At 39.2% G+C, this 19,131-nt stretch overlaps 1 protein-coding gene across 1 annotated transcript; it reads left to right on the top strand.

Annotated features, from left to right (window-relative positions):
- Positions 1-989: 989 nt before the first annotated feature.
- tmed1a (transmembrane p24 trafficking protein 1a) lies at positions 990-17,747 on the top strand. Its single transcript, XM_056753281.1, has 6 exons — positions 990-1,129; positions 5,509-5,576; positions 11,736-11,770; positions 12,893-12,990; positions 17,038-17,221; positions 17,416-17,747. Exons 1-6 carry the CDS (start codon positions 990-992, stop codon positions 17,632-17,634), a joined length of 744 nt encoding a protein of 247 aa, XP_056609259.1. The 3' UTR covers positions 17,635-17,747.
- The last annotated feature ends 1,384 nt before the right edge of the window (positions 17,748-19,131 follow it).

Here is a 19,131-nt window from a genome sequence, read left to right as displayed (position 1 = left end):
GCAAACTTGATGTTTACGACTGTTACGCTAAAAAGTATACTTAAAGGCACCCCATAGGGTACATGACAAGTTGCCTATAACTTGATGTGATTCATTTTGGTAAATAAGGGATGTTAATGGTTAACTAATTTCGGAAGAAGCCAGAGCATATAATTAAGACCGGCTGGTTCACAATAAGCAATCATAGACTCTACCCTATCAGCTCAAGCGAAACAGAACATAAATAGATAAGGATCCTTACCGGACATTTCCGAGCTCGGCGCACTCGCCCCTGGGAGCATTGGGAGGCGGGAGCATTCCGGGTTCGGATGGAACCGACCAGCTCGGAACCCGCTCCCCGGAAAGACATGCCAAACACGCATACTTTTAATACCCCTGCTATCTTCATTATCTGCTCAGGTGAACTTGTGAATTCATGTGCAACAGTATCTTGTCTACACAAAATTTAGATGTGTCATTCATTCATTTAAATTTATTGATAAAATTTCTGTAGGACACCTAAGTCCTAAGTCCTTCTCTTATAAGCGGTCCCTCCAAAATGTCTTCCTGTAACTCAGTGGCTAGAACATAATGCTAGCACAACGCCAAGGTCTAGGGTTCAATCCCATATTTGCACATACTCAGAAACTAATGTAGTATGTTGCAATGTAAGTTGCTTTGGATAAAAGCGTCTGGCAAATGCATAAATGTAAAAAGTAGTCCTAAGTAGTAATAGTTATAGTTGAAGTAGTATACTGTACTTGCAACGTCAGTAAGACCAAGGAGCTGGTGGTGGACTTTAGGAGGAAAGACAGAGAACACAGTCCTATCACCATCAACGGAGCACCAGTGAAGAGAGTCAACAGTTTCCAGTTCCTAGGTGTCAATATTACAGAGGAGCTCACTTGGACCACTCACACCGAAGCCGTATTGAAGAAGGCTCCCCAACGTCTCTCCTGAGCCGGTCAGGAAGTTTGGCCTGAATCACCACATCCTCACTCGACTGTACAATGGAGAGTATCCTAACTGGCTGCATCACTGCCTGGTACGGTAACTGCACCACTTTTAACCAGAAAGCCCTGCAGAGAATGGTACAAACTTCCAGGCACACCGTCGGAATTTCCTCCCTCAAGGAAATTTACACCAGACGGTGCGTAAAAAAAGCGAAGAGGATAACTAGAGACACTAGCCACCCCAGTCACTGTCTATTCTCACTGCACCCATCAGGAAAGAGATACCGCAGCATCAGAACCCCCACCAAGAGGAAATGTGTACAATAAATGTCTACTGTAAAGTATTGTAATTCTTTGTTACTTGTAATCTACGTATCTGTCATACTGCCATGTTGCTCTGAACTGCACCCAAGTTTTTCTCCTACTGTTGCACTTGTGTATATGTTAGAGTGACACTAAATGGATTGGATTCGATTTGAAGTATAAACTTGTAGTACATTGATATTTGTATACATATTAGATAAAGTTTATTAAAATTATACTTAAACTTTCAACTACATATAGCCTACTTAATACAATGAACTTAAAAGTAGCATATTAAGCAGAACACTATTTTTTCTTGTCTGGAATCTGAACCGACTGTTTTTAATAAGAGCTGGGGACATTCTGGCAATATAAAATCAGTGACTCAACACAACCTCACAAACTTAGAACTATCTCTTCGATGACCCTCAAAAGCAGGGACATTCACTGCAAATATTCTTCTAGAGCGATGAACAAATAGAGCTTGTCTTGCGAAATAAACATAAAACACTCCAACAATATGCAAGTGGCGCAGAAAACTCTTTCTTCCTTTATTGAGATGCCCTATTTTTTCACATATAGACGTGAGCCCCTGTCTGTGAGGTCATGTTTATCTGATATGAAGATAAGCAAACCGAGATAGGTGCATCACTAAAAAAAGGCTTTTGACTCAAACATTTGTTCAGTATTCAGGCGATCATTATACATGTGACATTATTGTCTTATATTATAAAGGTTGTGCAATAACTGGGTTACAATAGGCCTTCACAGATTTACAAAGCATATTTTAGTCATTATTTCTGACATTTTTTTGCAAAACAGAACCATGCAGTCTTTAGTAGCACGCTAAAATTTGTAGTAATAGCCAAAAATACATTGAATGGGTCGAAATTATCGTTTTTTCTTTTATGCCCAAAATAATCAGGATATCAAAGGTCAAGTTTTCAAGAATTTTGCAGTAAAATATCCAAAAACCACTTGGCCAATGCTATATATCAAATGTTTCCAACTGCTTTTAAATCCTGAGAAAATCATCATTCTTAACAGTGGACCGGGGACGTTAAGTCGCTTGTCAATGGCATCATCCACATTACCCTTTGTTACCGTCTTTACTGACGTAGTAACCGCGTGACACTATCGTAGACAGATGCAGAAGAAATTTGTACCGTCGGTCCGTCTAGCATTATTGTAAATGATGTGCGTTGGATAATTGGATAATTGGATACAGTAATTGGATAATTACTGTAACATCTATGAATAACAATTTAGTTTTAAACCTTACATTACTTGTGTCTAATTCATTATAATGAAATAAAATGATTTCATCAAACGGAACATTTCTAAAACTTTATTACTTTACCTCTTCCTCTAACATGATTTCTCGTTCCCGTCTGATTGATGTATCAGTGATACGATCAACGGTGGAGTGAAAAAACAACATATCCCATCATTCCACGCTTCATCACAGTGTCATTAAGCTACACGATTGTTGTTGTTTTGATCATGTGCCCTCTAGCAGCGATTGCTACAAACTGTACCTTTAAGTAAAGATATTTGCATGAAGATATTTTGTACATTTCCAACCGTACATATATCAAAACTTTATATGTTGTGAGTGGATGAAGCAAAAATTGCTAACACAAATGGCAGGAAACACACAACAGACTTCACTTGCTTGCTACCTGCTCTTCAAGAATTACCCACTCATGTTTGGAATCTATTTAAAGCTTAGAATTTCAGCTTTTGGGTTCAACCACTCTCCACAACATCATTACAGCGGTAAGCCAATAGATAGTGTTAAAACAAACCTATTTCTTCTTAGCAACGGCCTGCTACAACGCCTCTGATGGTTAACTTTAAGGACGATTTTCTCCAGAGTTTTAAAGTTGCCGTAACACACGGGGTTTCTGCCAATCTCATATTAATCTTTAGTACCTATAGAGTAGTATTGCATATGTCGTATCTTCGAAGAGTATTTAGTTTGATCACATTTATAAAAGATAGATACAGCTGAAAGATAACTTCCGAAATCATACAGCGCATGAGGGGGGAGGGGTAAGCTGAACTTAACCACATTGTCAACAAAACACAGACATCAGTTTCACTCACCGCATGCGGTTCATGTTCGGCATCTTTTAACGCTGGGACGGCTCCATATATCAGTTTCAAACGATCTCTAAATCCAGCGTTATATCCACAGTTTATATAACATTCATCAGCCAAATGCAGTGAACAAACAATCAAACAAACACCTGAACTTCACGAACATAAGCTCTCTCTCTCCTGCACACAAGTGAAAGTGACGTCTGCGCATGCTTCTTCCCTTCTCTCCATAATGCCACGTGGGCATCCTGCTTGATTTTTTGGGAGAATTGTCCAAGAAGAGACTAAGAAAAATTGTTACAAAACAGTTTTATCTGTTCGAAAAAAAACTTTCCGAAACCTGTACAATCGCTGGGGGAATGTATTGAGGACAGAAATACTACGTAATACACCCAACTCTTTTTTTGACAAGTTGACCATGTGAAGCATGAGAAGACAGCACGTTTAACATTGTAAAGAAGTCAGAATGCATGACACATTGCTTACAGCACTGCTTTAAATAGTATTTAAGCCAAATATTGCCTCTTTGTCGCCATCTCAGTTTGTCATTGCTACTGCAAGTGATGTACGGAATGCTCAACTGTGCGGAGGAGTCTGATGTTTTGAGTCATGGCCTGTGACAGTGCAGTGGTGAGAATCTTCACTGTACATCAGTAACTCATAATAAACACAGATGACATGGCAGATGATATAACACGAAACACATAAGTACATAAATAGACCTAAATAGCGCATATGTAGGCTGTGTTGAAGTGTTTTGATGTTATTTAGGGTAATGTGTCATTTTCATACCTGCCGTTTTGGCCAGGAGTCTCCAGTTATGTTATTTCTCATGGAAACTCCCATAATGGAAACCGGACAGAAGATCCCCGAACGCTGGTCTTAAATGCTGACAAGTAAGGTCATAAATCATTCTACAACTATATCTACTATATGCAAAGCCTTGGCATCATATACGGGATATAAGTCCATAAATTTGATATCCGTGCTAATTCGCGCCACATGAAATACAGATGTGGGAGGTCATTTCTAAATCACACAAGGTCCCCAGCTAATACTAATCTTACGTGAATAGAGCTTAAATTACATTTATCATAATGTACATAAAGAGAGAATGCACCCCTCTGTATTAACACATTAAGGTTTTGATGTTATCTATGGAAATATTGAAATGTCTTACCTGTTCATAAGAAATAAAGTCACATGCATTCGATTTAAATCCTTTCTAATCACAGTGTTCACACCACCTTTGAAATGCCTCGACAATATCAATTCTTGTTGTCAAGTCCAATCACATTCACTTTTTCTTTGTAAACTATCATCAGTTCGTACTTTCTTGTTTTTCACAGCTGATGAATCCCCAGATCCCCAGTGTAAAAGTACTAAACGCCGCCATAAATAATATTAAAAGTTGTATAAAATCCTACCCAACAGTTGTGATTACACGCTATAAATCGCCTGTCACTCGCAGCATCCACGCGCTGGCTAGCAGCCGGATCCTCTTCATTCTGTTTACGAATGTGATGAAATGAAGCATAGACGAAAGACACCAAATGAGGATCTCTGGGAAAGACGACCCGACAGGGCAAATACCAAAACCATTATTACAAGCTTTCCGTGGTGAATCCAGCAAGCGTAGTGACACAGTTTTAAACATCGCTCTTTCATGTACTTGCTCAATAATTAATTTTAGCTCATTTTTACTCAAAATAACTTACGGACTGCCACTTTAACAATGGACAATAGGTTTTGTAGTAACAAACACAGTAATGACGAATTTATTATGGTCTTACTACAGTACCTTTAGTAAGAATAATCTTACAATTAATTGGGTGAAAGTGTAGAAAAACCATGGTAGGCTAATATTTCATTTACCTGGGCCACCAGTAAAATTAATTTTAATCAATCCACAAAAATAGGATTAATATTAATATTCTTTACTTTTCCTAAGCGTAACCCCATAATGAATTTTTCGAATTAATTTTTATTGAATTAAAAACAACTTATATACATAGTTATGATCAACCTTAACCTGATAACATTCGAAAGTAGCTTTAGTTAGATTGACAAAATTTTGCGGACATCTTGAGAAAGTTTGTATCCATAACAACAAATAGAGATGCAATAGAGACCCATCTTGTTGCTTGTTTGCTCTTTCTGACTCCTTCAGATCGAATCAGAACAGCGAATTCACTTTCCTTCTGCCTGCCGGAGCGACCGAGTGCTTCTTCCAATATGGTACGCCAGGAGGGTCAAAAACGTGCGTATTTTAACGCCTTAACAGCGCGTAGAGTACGCGTTGTTTGCGCGTAGAGAACGCGTTGTTTGCGCGTAGAGTACGCGTAGTCTACGCGTGAAAAATCGACGCGTACTCTACGCGCAAACAACGCGTACTCTACGCGCAAACAACGCGTACTCTACGCGCAAACAACGCGTTCTCTACGCGCAAAGAACGCGTACTCTACGCGTGACGTCAGACGTCAATTTCGCGTGTTTTTGAACCATCCGGCCACTTGCCCAGTTTGGACGTGTAAGCCTGATGAGTTCCCATTGGCTGCCGAGCGGAAGGGTTAAACCATTACTGTAGGCCTAGGGGCATTGCCTTCAATTTCTGACTCCCTGCCATCACATTGCATGTAACATGCGAAAGATCCTCTTATCTATTTATGTATCCAGTTATCTAATATGCTATTAAATATAGATGTTTTATAATCTTTTTAATCGTTTACTGCCATGTCATGTTAGTAACCGTTTTAGCAGAGACAATTAGTTGATAAAAGACACACGCAATGTGTCAGTTCAAGTGGTGTAGGGGTTAGAGTCGTTGCTTAGTTACAATATATTTTGGTGTCTGGGTTAACGTAGGATCGAAACCTACTCGTTGCTAAAACTGATCCTCCTTTAACAAAATTTGTTTTAGAAATCCTCTAGCCACAGTTTTAAGCGCTGTCCATAGATATATACGTTTTAATTTTTTAACTTCACGAATCAGTAAATTTATTCATGTTCAATAATTTATAGAATTGTAGGTTTTATAGTCTTACTAATTTTCAAACCTTGGCTACAGACCTTTTTTATTTCTTTGCAGTTAGGAAGAATAGGTTTAAAGTTTCATCATACTTGATGAAAATAAAGTAATGTTTTACAATACAATTTAATTGAAATATAAGATAAATAAAAGTGAATTCATAGAAATCCGTTTTTTCTTTAAAAATACATTAAACAAATATAAAAAAAACCTCATTGTCGCCTGAACACATAATTTGTAAGCGTAGACAAATTACTGCTTTCATAAGATAAGGACATGCTGGCCCATCAATAATAGTCACAACAGCTAGCATAAATGTTTAGAATGAAAAAGTTTACATTAGTTTTCATGAATATTAATTTGAACGAATATGACCAGTATTCACTCCATCCAGGGTGTATCCTGCCTTGATGCCCGATGACTCCTGAGATAGGCGCAGGCTCCCCGTGACCCGAGGTAGTTCGGATAAGCGGTAGAAAATGGATGGATGGATGACCAGTATGAATAAAACTAGTTTCACACTTAAGAATCTAATGTTTGGTCTGGTTTTCTATATCTTCTACAAAAGGTTTGTCTGTAATTTAAATTATAGAGGGATAAATAAATTCCTTCTCCAAAGAAAATCAGCATTACAACATTTCTGATGTGTTATGAAAATATAATCCCCACATATTACCCACACAAAAAAAACAAGAGAAATAAGTAGGTATAGGTTAAACGGTGCACACACAACACAGGGTTTTATATGAATATTTTCTTGTCTCTACTCAAATACAAATAGTCAAATTCATTTTTAGGCCCAAGTCTTTTTGTGTTTTGTGTCGGTGTGCATATGTGGTCGTGTTACAATGCAGTGGAGCAGCCAATATACAAACCTGCGTAATCGATGTGCACAGAACAATCCCTTGTTGTGCCATATATATATATATATATATATATATATATATATCTTAGTTTATGTGCTGTGAGATGGTGGGGCTTATCATTCATACATTTTATATTGATTTAATCAATCAACTAAAATGGTATTTTATTTAAGAATTTGAAACGACAAAGGAGGAAGTCAATAAAAACCCCAAACAGTTGAAAGTCCCTCATAACATTTTGTCATGAATTATTGGGGTGTGGTGAGAGACAGATTCGGTCCGATAATAAAATTAGGCCGATATATTTGAGCCGATAAATTATGATTGACTTCTTCTGATTGAACCACATCGGGTTCACGATGCTCACATTTAAAATCTAGTACAGTCTAATTTTTCTGTCATGATCATTTACTTACTACTATTAGAAAAACATTGTTTGTGTAGTAGATACAGAATGTAGATATTTATAAATGTGTAAATTGGAAACAAAAGCATACTGTTTAATGCCGATTGCTATCTGAATGCTTTCTGTCTTGAGACGTGTTAGAATTGTGGAAGAATATCATTGATTTGTTTATGAAATCATGATACCAGAAAATTTAACTATTTTCAAGTATAGGCTTCATATTAGATTAGATTAGATTCAACTTTATTGTTATTACACATATACAAGTACAGTGTAACGAAATGTAGTTTAGGTCTAACCAGAAGTGCAATTAGCAAGTGCAGGATATACAGTTTGAATAAATACAGAATACTATACAAATGTTCTTTGACAGTATGACAGTCGGTATGTACTATGGACAATATATACAGAAGGATATATACTGTGAACAATACTGTACAGGTGGTTATGAACAGATAACAATATAGACTATACAATGGTGCAAGTGACTTGAGTGTGCAATAATTACAGACATTAGTTATTAAGGTTACAGTGCAGTACATGAGTTAATGAAGTTATTAAGGTTACAGTGCAGTAGATGAGTTAATGAACTTATTGAAGTTATGGTACAATAGATGAGTAGATGAAGTTATTAAGGTCACAGTGCAGTAGATGAGTTAATACAGTTATTGAAGTTATGGTGCAATCGATGAGTAGATGCAGTTAATAGAGTTACAGTGCAGTAGATGAGTTAGTGCGGTTATTGATGTTACAGTGCAGTAGATGAGGTAATGCAGTTATGAGAGTAGTCCATTAGTGCAAATGAGCATTCAGTATAATATTCCTTGTGTGCAAGTGAGCAGTATAGAGTGCAAATGATGCTGTGTTTGTGTAAACAGTCCGGTAGAGCAGATACATGAAGTACTGGTGTGTACAGTTCAGTCATGCATGGCAGCCCTGTAGTGCAATGTAAACAATGTTATAGCAGCATTATAGTTAAAGTTATGAGGGTAGTGGAATCAGAGGTGGAGCAGAGTTCAATAATGAAACAGCTCTGTGAAAAAAGCTGTTTCCTAGTCTGCTGGTTCTTGTCCGGAGGCACCTGTAGCGCCTACCGGAAGGCAGGAGAGTAAACAGTCTATGAGCGGGGTGAGAGGAGTCCTTGAGAATGCTGCGAGCTCGACGCAGACAGCGTTTCTTTTGGATGTCCTCAATGGAAGAGAGTGTAGTCCCTGTGATGCGCTCGGCTGTTTTCACCACCCGCTGCAGTGCCTTGCGCTCAGCAACAGAACAGTTCCCGTACCACACTGTGACACAGTTGGTCAGGATGCTCTCTATCGTGCAGCATTAGAAGTTCACCAGGATTGTTGAAGACAGTTGGTTCTTTTTTAGTGTCCTCAGAAAGAAGAGACGCTGGTGAGCCTTCTTGACCAGGCATGAGGTGTTGGTGGTCCAGGACAGGAACTCCGAAATATGGGTCCCCAGGAACTTAATACTGGAAACACGTTCAACATATAGACTAGTTCATGTTTTTTTTTAAAAAAGAGTACTAAATGTTACCTGGTTTACCTGTCCACTTTTTGTCTTTTGTTTCAGGCTCACAATAATGTATATTAGGACACTAACATATTAAGTTATCTGTAATCGGTTTCCAATGTTAAAGAATGCAAAATTAACATATTGGTGCATCCCTAGTTTGGATTTAGCATGGATGCTTGTAATCACATCAGAAGAACTATAGTATATTACTATAGTTACAATTGAAGAGTTCAGATGCAAAAGCCTTTGAGTGCCATCTCAAATTTTGTTCTAAGATGAGCATTTTCGATTAGGTTAATATTCAGTTATTTCACTTAAATGTTAATCAAAGGAAGCTATTCTGTGCTATTAAAGGGCAGAACAAGCCTGAAAAAATTTTTATATCCCCGAACCAGAACAGTTATATAAACAGAAGAATTTTCAGACATGCCTTTCACAATAGTTATGCACATTTTAGATATTAGAAGTATATCACATAAAAGATAATTCGTACATGTCAGAAGGGAAAATAACATATAGGATAAAATTAGAAAGTACCTGGTTGATAATGTCAGATGATGAGGATTTGGGAAAGAGGGTGGATTTTTAAGATTGGGACGACAGAACAGCAGTAGAGGAGCTGTAAGAAGGCAACTTAAATTGGACACAACATATGTGTTGGATCAAATTGGTTTACACTGAGTAGCTGCACCCGATGAGATCACAGCAAGATTGACTAACCTGGCCTGTCAGAACTTACACTATGCGTACGCTTGATACGTGCTGATGTTTCAATATAATGTAGAGCTTGCGAAAATGTGGAGCTTAAGGGGAATATGTGAACTTGACAAAGGGGCTCATTTTGACATTTCTATATGTTACAGGATCAAGCAAATGTTTCAATTCAATTCAAGTTTATTTATATAGCGCTTTTCACAATGTGGATTATTCCAAAGCAGCAACAACTTACTGCCATGGCTGAGCTTTTTTAAAACAACACAGCTACACAAGGTGCAGTTTCTTCAGTTCATGTGCTGAACTGGCAGGAATTAGTCAGTGTTCCTTTTAACCAGTTCAGTCCTAGCCAAATACAGATGCGGCAACTCCAAGAAGTAGACATTCTTGCAGGACCTGTAAATAGTCAGGCCATGGATGCACTCCAAACTGTGATTCCTATTGTACAAGAGTAAACTTCTGCCTATGAGTCCATTTGGATACTTTTCCATAGAAAAGTTTTTTTTTTACATCACACCCTTCTAAATGGATGCATGTTATGTTTGTGAATTAATACAGTATATTAGTTTTATACTGCTAAAATAAGTAATGTGACATCTTGATTTAAACTTCAGATTAAAATGGTTTAAAAGCTGACCTTCTTTTTTTTGCCTGTGTAGACATAAACCATGCCATTTTCACAAAACATTAATATAGATTAATATTTTAATCAGTGCTACCCTGTAATGGCTTAGTTTGTATTTTATAGTTTATAACAGCAGAATTTGAATATTATCCAGTTATTGTTTACATCCAGTATTGGCCAAAAGTTTGGACAAAGATTTTTTTATTATTTCTTTACATTTATCAAGGAATCATGAAAAAGTAATACAATTTATTAAATTAAGCAGTACAACAGTTATTAACAGTACAACAGTGTTTATATAAATATTCTTGTAAAATCGTAGGCATATCACAAGTGATACCTCCTTCATCCTGTATGCAGTGGATATTGTGATCAGACATTTGCCTCGGAAGCTGTATTTCCTTATAGAAAGTATTTGCAATTACATCCAATTTTTCACTTTTAATTTATTGAAATGTTTTATTGATTATTTGGTTATACATGAATAAATGTACTGATTCATGAAGTTAAAAAATTATAAACGTATGTATACATAGATAGGGCTTAAAACTGTGGCTAGAGGATTTCTAAAACAAATTTTGTTAAAGGAGGATCAGTTTTAGCGACGAGTAGGTTTCGATCCTACGTTAACCCAGACACCAAAATATATTGCAACAAAGCAACGACTCTAACCCCTACACCACTTGAACTGACACATTGCGTGTGTCTTTTATCAACTAATTGTCTCTGCTAAAATGGTTACTAACATGACACGGCAGTAAACGATTAAAAAGATTATAAAACATCTATATTTAATAGCATATTAGATAACTGGATACATAAATAGATAATAGGATCTTTCGCATGTTAGATGCAATGTGATGGCAGGGAGTCAGAAATTGAAGGCAATGCCCCTAGGCCTACAGTAATGGTTTAACCCTTCCGCTCGGCAGCCAATGGGAACTCATCAGGCTTACACGTCCAAACTGGGCAAGTGGCCGGATGGTTCAAAAACACGCGAAATTGACGTCTGACGTCACGCGTAGAGTACGCGTTCTTTGCGCGTAGAGAACGCGTTGTTTGCGCGTAGAGTACGCGTTGTTTGCGCGTAAAGTACGCGTCGATTTTTCACGCATAGACTACGCGTACTCTACGCGCAAACAACGCGTTCTCTACGCGCAAACAACGCGTACTCTACGCGTTGTTAAGGCGTTAAAATACGCACGTTTTTGACCCTCCTGGCGTTCCATATTCCAAACAGCGCGCAGGAGCGGCAGGATGGGAGTGCAGTACCAGGTGAAACAAAACTTTAAAGTTCATCTTTAAAATGTGCCGATTGAGGAATGCATATTAATACTGAATAAACATCAGTGGTAAACTGAAGGGTAACGAGCGACGTTTAACTTTTTATGCAAGGATTAAAATAACTGGTTTATTATTAGAATGCACATTTGATCTAATTTACACTTTCAATAAACTGTTCTGTGATCAGATCTGCTGGTTTGGGTTTTTGCCATATAATGTAGTTTTGTTTGGGATATCAGGTAGCTGGTGAACTTTTGCTTTTAGTGCATTTAGTGCTTTTAGTGCATCCCTGCTGTAAAAACTCCCAATATAAATGGTTCCCATTGCAAATAACATTATGATCAGCTTCTTACCTTAAAACCAAGAATCCACATTATGCAGAGTGTTCTGGGTCTTATTTCAGTAAGACTGAATGGTGCCTGTGCGTGAAAGATGCTTCTTCCATAGCTGTTTTTTTGTTCCATTAAAGTGAATAGGATAGAATTTCTTTCAGTGTTGTCACATTCTCACCGTGTCACATGTCAGGGATCTGTTTGTGGAACCACTCGGCTTTACCAAAGTAACAGGCACAGGTGAAGCACAGCTGACCCGTCCCAAATCTTCATTTCATTTGCCAGAAGGATCACAGCGGCATATGGTTGCTGTCTGGTGTTCCATTTTTGTACCACACTGGCTCCTCATTGAACTGTTTGATCAGTCAATTTATAACATATATGATAAGAGACAGATATGAAATAGATTAACAGCCATCGTTTTCAGTTAGCCGTTCAGGTAAGGGTGAGAAAGTGGTGTTCCCTAGAATACATAGGCAGCTTCTAAAGGGATTGTAAGACAATCATCAGAAATGTCATATAAATGACAAACATACAAATTATTCCAATACTGAGATGTAAATCATTGTGAATGAGTCTTCAGTGCTAAATATTACAAAGAGAGTGTCAGACTTTACATCTAAAGTAAGTTCTCATTCTTTCATCATAAAATATTTGGTTTAGCTTGGAAATGCATCAGATTTTGCAATTAAAATGAGCTGTGTATGTGTGTATATCTGGATTAGGCTGTTGATCAGCCTGCTCTATAGACATCTGTGAATCAGTCTTTGTATCTCTGTAGGTCATTGCAGGTGCCGGGGTGGGTGTTGGTTTCACTCTGATCTCCCCCCGTGGGTACAGACTGGTCTCCGACTTCAGAAAGTCAGACGGCAGCCACGTGTAGGTTTCAAATGCCCTAACTGAAGCGCACTGAACAGTTGCATATTTACTCAACTCTCCGTTTCATTTGCATGTTTTCTGCTCCACAGCTTGCATGCTGTCTGTAGGTCTGACATCGACCACATGAACCGAAAACTGTAGCCTGTTACACAATCAGAATATGAGTCTTGTTCATAGCAGTTTCTAATTAGTTTTAGAAGCTAGCCGGAAGTAGTTGACTTATTAAAGAAACTGTACTAAAATGCTTTATAAAGATTTTTGATCTACTAAACCTTGTTTTTGATCTATCATTCTCTTGAAGAGTGAATAAATAAATTTGATAGCAAGACCTATACAGGAAGTGAGATCATATTTTCAGTAGGGCTAGGTGATACATATCACTGTAGTAGAGTAGGCGGGGCGAGACCGTGGTTCGAGTCCGGTGAGTAATTGTGAATTAGCACCAGCTGTGCGCACACCGGGCTCGAATCACGTAGGAGATGGGAGCATAAAAGGAACGAGCGACCGGACTGTCGAGGAGAGAGGACCGGGCCCGAACTTGTTTTACGTTTGTATTTATATTTATGTTTATGTTTTGTTCGCCGGCGGTCGTCCGTGAGGGGCCGCCGGCTGTTATTATTTATATTAAAACTTGTTTAATGTTTTCCGGTTCCCGACTCCTTCCTTCCATTTTATTGAGATGTATTAGATTGGTGCCGAAACCCGGGAGGAAGGAGAGACATGCTGTCGGAGAGTCCTCGCCGCCGAGTGGCCTCGCGGTGCCGGAGAGTTCGGGCGGCGCGGACGAAGGGCGTCCGCCAGTGGCTGCCCGAAGCGGTGGCTCTGGGGAAACGGAAGTGCACAGTGCGGCCACCGTCAAAACTTCGGTGGAACGGCGACCTTTGCTGCCGCGCCCCTGGGTCGAGGTGGGGTGGCTTTCGTCCAAGTGGGAGCGGGGGGGTTGCCGCCGTCCGCCAGAGGCCGGAGCCTGTGTCCGTCCCCCGAGGGGGAGGAGCAGGGGGCGGAAGTGCCGGGTGAGCCACCGCCTGCCAGAGGCCGGAGCCTGCGTCCGTCCGCCCAAGGGGGAGGAACAGGGGACGGGGAACCCGCCCCGACTCCCGGATAAAGGAGGAGCCACCGCCGGCCGCCAGGGGGCGGACGGTCGAGCCGTCCACCGAAGCCGCAGGGCCACCGCAAGGCACCGCGAAGGAGAGTACTCCGGCTGGTTGAGGAACGAGCGGCAGCATGTCGGGGAACCAGATTTTTTTTCCTCTTTCCCCTCTCTCTTTCCGGTCGCTCCGAGGGCTCCCGTCTCCGTTGTCTCGTCTCGTCGCTGCATACCCCCACCCCCCCGAGGGAGGGGGAGGGAGCTTGCACAGTCGCGGGGGTACCCCCCGGCCTGTGAGGGGTGATGGGGGTATGTAGTAGAGTAGGCGGGGCGAGACCGTGGTTCGAGTCCGGTGAGTAATTGTGAATTAGTGCCAACTGTGCGCACACCGGCCTCGAATCACGTAGGAGATGGGAGAATATAAAAGGAACGAGCGACCGGACCGTCGAAGAGAGAGGACCGGGCCCGAACTTATGTTATGTTTGTATTTATATTATGTTTTGTTCGCCGGCGGTCGTCCTTGAGGGGCCGCCGGCTGTTATATTACTTTATTAAATGTTTAAATGTTTGCCGGTTCCCGCCTCCTTCCTTCCATTTTATTGAGATTTGTTACAATCACGATTCAGGCTAATTGTACACGTCTAAATCGATTCTGAAATCGATTCTGTGTTTTATGCACAGCTGCTGTACACGGCTCTCTGATCAGTAGGAAGTACTACTCGATCTAAAATCATCAAAAAGTCAAGATCATAAAAGTCATTTATAATGTGCATTTGAAAAAGCAACACTCGACAAACATCATCACTATAAATGTAATTTATTATCATGAAAATCCCTGAAAAGGTGTGTAGAACAGACATAGAATATGAACGCAGATATTTCCTGGAACTAATCGTTCTTCTTCTGTTTCCCATATTCAGAGCATAAGAATGGCACAATATATCGCCCAGCCCTCATTATCTGTACTCCGATGTATTCACATGAACTTTGCTGTATATAAAAATACATTTAAAACAAAGAAGCTTTTACGCCTGTGGTTTTGCGCGTCGGTGTGAGCACCCTTTGTTTAGACACGAGGTGTTAAACGTTGACGATAAACACGCTTGATTATCGTCCCGGTGTGGACAAGCTTTAAGAATTACAAAAAAGTGATCACTTTAATGCTTCATCTCAGGTGATCACTTTTTATGTAAATCACTATAATACGCAAGTATAGTACAGACACTCAAAAAGTGTACTTAAAGGTGCAGTTTGTACGAATTTTGCGCTAGACTAGGCTTATAACACTAGGCTAGTGTTATATATTTTGTTTAGCTGAGTACTTGCAATATGTCAAATGTTTCCAACAACTTGTAAATCGTGAGAAAATCGCCCTTCTAAATAGTGACACAGGGCTGTGCAATCGCCTGTCGATGGTGTCATATCCGCATTCCCCTTTGTTACCACATTTACTGACGTAGAAACCGCAGGACAACAGTGTCATGGAAATATGCGGCAGTAGTGTCTAGCGTCTAGCAACCCACTAACTTGTTTCGAGCAGTCACTTATTTATGGACCATAATTATTTGCAACAATTATAAAACTTTACCTCATCTGCTAACATGATTTCTCGTTCCCGTCTGATAGATGGCCATCAGCGGTGGAGTTGAAGACAACAGCTCCCATCATTCCATTCACCTTTAACAGTGTTCTTTAAGCTACGGCAGGGTTGTTGTTTTGATCATGCGCCCTCTAGCGGCGTTTTTTTTACAAACTGCACCCTTTAATTACAATACTTAAGTAAATTTACTTTGTTACTTCCCACCTCTGAACTAAATAAACCCCCAAATCAGGGTATTTAGCCCATGCTTTGCAAAGTGCAAACGCCACAAATTGGGATTTTACTAATACAATCTTTAATATTGTCATTTAAAACACCTCTCCCCTTTAAAGTTCGCGGCTTGAGGAGAAGCAAGCAAAAAACGTCTGACTTAAAAACTACGCAACTTGTGCCACACAGAGTGACGCAAGCACAGAGAGAGACATTTTCCTTTAAAACGGCACACTACACAAAGAGACATGTCATTTTAAAAAGGGGTTTTTGTTTTATAACTGCACAGCTCGCAAGTGACGTCACAGACCAACTAATCGTTGTCAATGAATTTCATTATCGATTTAATCGATTAGTTTTTGCAGCCCCAGATGTAACACTGGTTACAATTGTGATTTTTCTCTGGATTCATACTGTGTAGGCAAAATTTGGAGGATCAAAATTTTATAACGTTTTTTGAAAATTTGAATCGTAAAAATTGTCCCTTAAAATGACCATTTGACAATGCTACATCTAAAAAAATTACCATTAAAGGCTCACAAACTCAATTGTTTTTTCCATTTCGTTTTGTGCTCTTGTGAGATTTTTTATTGTCAAGATCTATAACAAACTTTTCTGCCATGGACAAGTTAGCTCACAATTTCTTTAACCCTCATATCATTTTGTCTTCACAAACTCTGGTTTAACATTATTTATACCATGGTCTGTTTGAATACTGGATTCTGATTGCCTGGAAGGTTTGCATTAAAAGCCTTTAACGCACTGGTAGCTCCAGTCAGTTTGATTACATTTAAAATAAACTGACAAAATAACCGTCATTTTCACAGTTTAATCTAAAATGACACTGTAAACATCAATAAAAGGTTTAACTTTGAAAATAACCATGGTATAAACGGAATAATCCACGGCTAACCGTGCATTAAAATCCTTTAATGCACGCCTAGCCGTGGATTATCCTTTACAAATATAAACATGCTTGCAAAATGTTTTGTTTATTGTTTTTAAATCGACACAATGCCCTGTAACCTCATCAATTTGTGTGTGCCATCTACTTGCCAAAAGTTATAAGTGAGGACAAATCTAATTTGAGTAATAACTCCTAAAATCACTGACACGTGTAGTTTGATATAGCTGTGTGCTTCACTTTCAGGATTGAACCCACGGAAGAGGGAGACTACAGGATTTGTTTTGACAACAGTTTCAGTCGTGTGTCAGAGAAGATGGTGTATGTGGAGGTGATTGTGGATGCGACAGAGCAGGATGATGAGGATGAAGACTGGGCCGGTCTGGCTGAACCTGAAGACACACTGGAATACAAACTGGAGGACATCCGGGTACACAAATCCATATACATCTCTCTCTTCTCTTTACATTTACATACATTATAAATCCAACGGTCACTTAAGTTACACTATAGTATAGATGCTTGTGTATATACAGTTGTCTCAGATACAGGAGGTGTGGTTTGCACAGGGGGCGAGGCCTCGACTCTGGTCATATGTACTGTTTGTCATCTCTGATCACACAGGAAACGATGGATTCCGTGCACAGAAACCTGGAGCAAAGCCGTCAGACCCAGGCGATGCTGCGGGCGCTGGAGGCTCGTGACCGCTATCTGCTGGAGGATAATCTGTGGCGTGTTTCCTTCTGGTCCAGTGTCAGTCTGCTGGTCATGGTCAGCGTGTCCCTCACACAGGTGTACACATTACGCAGGTTGTTCAGTGACAAACACGGAGTCTGCACGTAGCAGTTACAGAGAAGATGCTATGAACTCTTGTGTGTGAATGGTACTGTACAGTGATGATTGGCGGTCAGGCTTCAGATGAAGGAATTCAATAAAAGTACTAATGGATTAAGGACAATGATACATGGGGTTTGTCAATAGCCTTTTGTTGGCAAACGAGATATCAATGAATGACTTTAGGAGGTTTACAGGGTGAGTTTTAAAGCTCAAATAATGTAAAACACCCAATTTATTTCAAATACAAGCTTTGGATTATTGAATGTCATTTGTCCAATTGACTTTTAGAACATCATACTTGAAATAATTTATACTTGAGAAATAAAATTGTGATAAATTGTAACTGACAGATTGTATGGATTTACCACACAGTAAAGATAAGTAAAAATCTATGGGTATTTAAAAAAATATGCTGGTGTTATTTTCCCGGACACATTCCAGCCAGGATTTTGGGTCCATCTTGCGGAGGTCGCATTTGTCCACCACATACGTCATTGAGGTTTATTATTTCAGAAAAGCAACCATTACATTTCAAGGTAGGACTGAAACTACAACGTCTTCAGAGAAAGAAATGTACATTTTACATTCAGTCATTTAGCAGACACTTTTATCCAAAGCCACTTACAAAGAGTTTAAGGAGCAATATGTCATACAAGAGCAATAATGCAATAGGTGCCAATACAAAGCTACTGGTTTCAACAGAACCTAGACCACTACCTGTTGAGAGAAAGAGAGAGGGTTAGTTTAAAAAAAAAAAAAAGAATAATAATAATAACTGAAAATATTAATTTTATAATGTTTTTTTAAACGAAATGCGGGAACCTCAATGACGTGCGGTCGGCAAATGCAACCTCCGGAGGATGTGTCCTTTAAAAATGGTCACCCTAGTGTAATTGAACAGCACATTACAATCCTATAGGTAACAAATCCAACTCAGTTTAATGTTGCAGTGGAAATGCAAGGAAAAATTAATTGATCGGCATCATTCGTTTTGTAGTCTTTATTCTGGTGCTTTGACTCAAATTGTTCCTGTAAGGTTGATTCATTCTCAAAAAAACATTTCAGATATACTTCCATCACCCAGCAAATAATAGTATATTTAAACCTTTATCCAAAATAAGTCTTAAAAGACAAAATAAAATATTTTTACAACAAAATGTAATGTCTGTAAATAATCATTCCTACAGTTGCAGTGAATGTACATGATCACAAATAACAGATTATTGTAGTTCTCAGTGAATGACTCTTAAATCTCATTCATTAGTCCGTAGAAATTTGGCATTGTCATCACAAATCATTCAGTGAAACATAAGAGGCTGTTGAGCAATCAGACCAGTTGCCAAAAATTGTAGCAGCACTAAACCTTCACAAATCCAACAAACACTCCAGACCCAAGAAATGATTGTCAAAAATCTGCAATAGTTTTCCACACAGCAGAGATCAGCTTCTAGAAAGTTGTTATTAACTGGCTACTATCTTGTCAGCCTTGGGTGTTTAGTCTGT

The sequence above is a fragment of the Triplophysa dalaica genome, chromosome 7 (assembly GCF_015846415.1).
Source record: "Triplophysa dalaica isolate WHDGS20190420 chromosome 7, ASM1584641v1, whole genome shotgun sequence".
NCBI lineage: Eukaryota > Metazoa > Chordata > Actinopteri > Cypriniformes > Nemacheilidae > Triplophysa > Triplophysa dalaica.
Note: the sequence above shows the minus strand (reverse complement) of the source record. Positions and strands in the feature narration are given on the sequence as shown.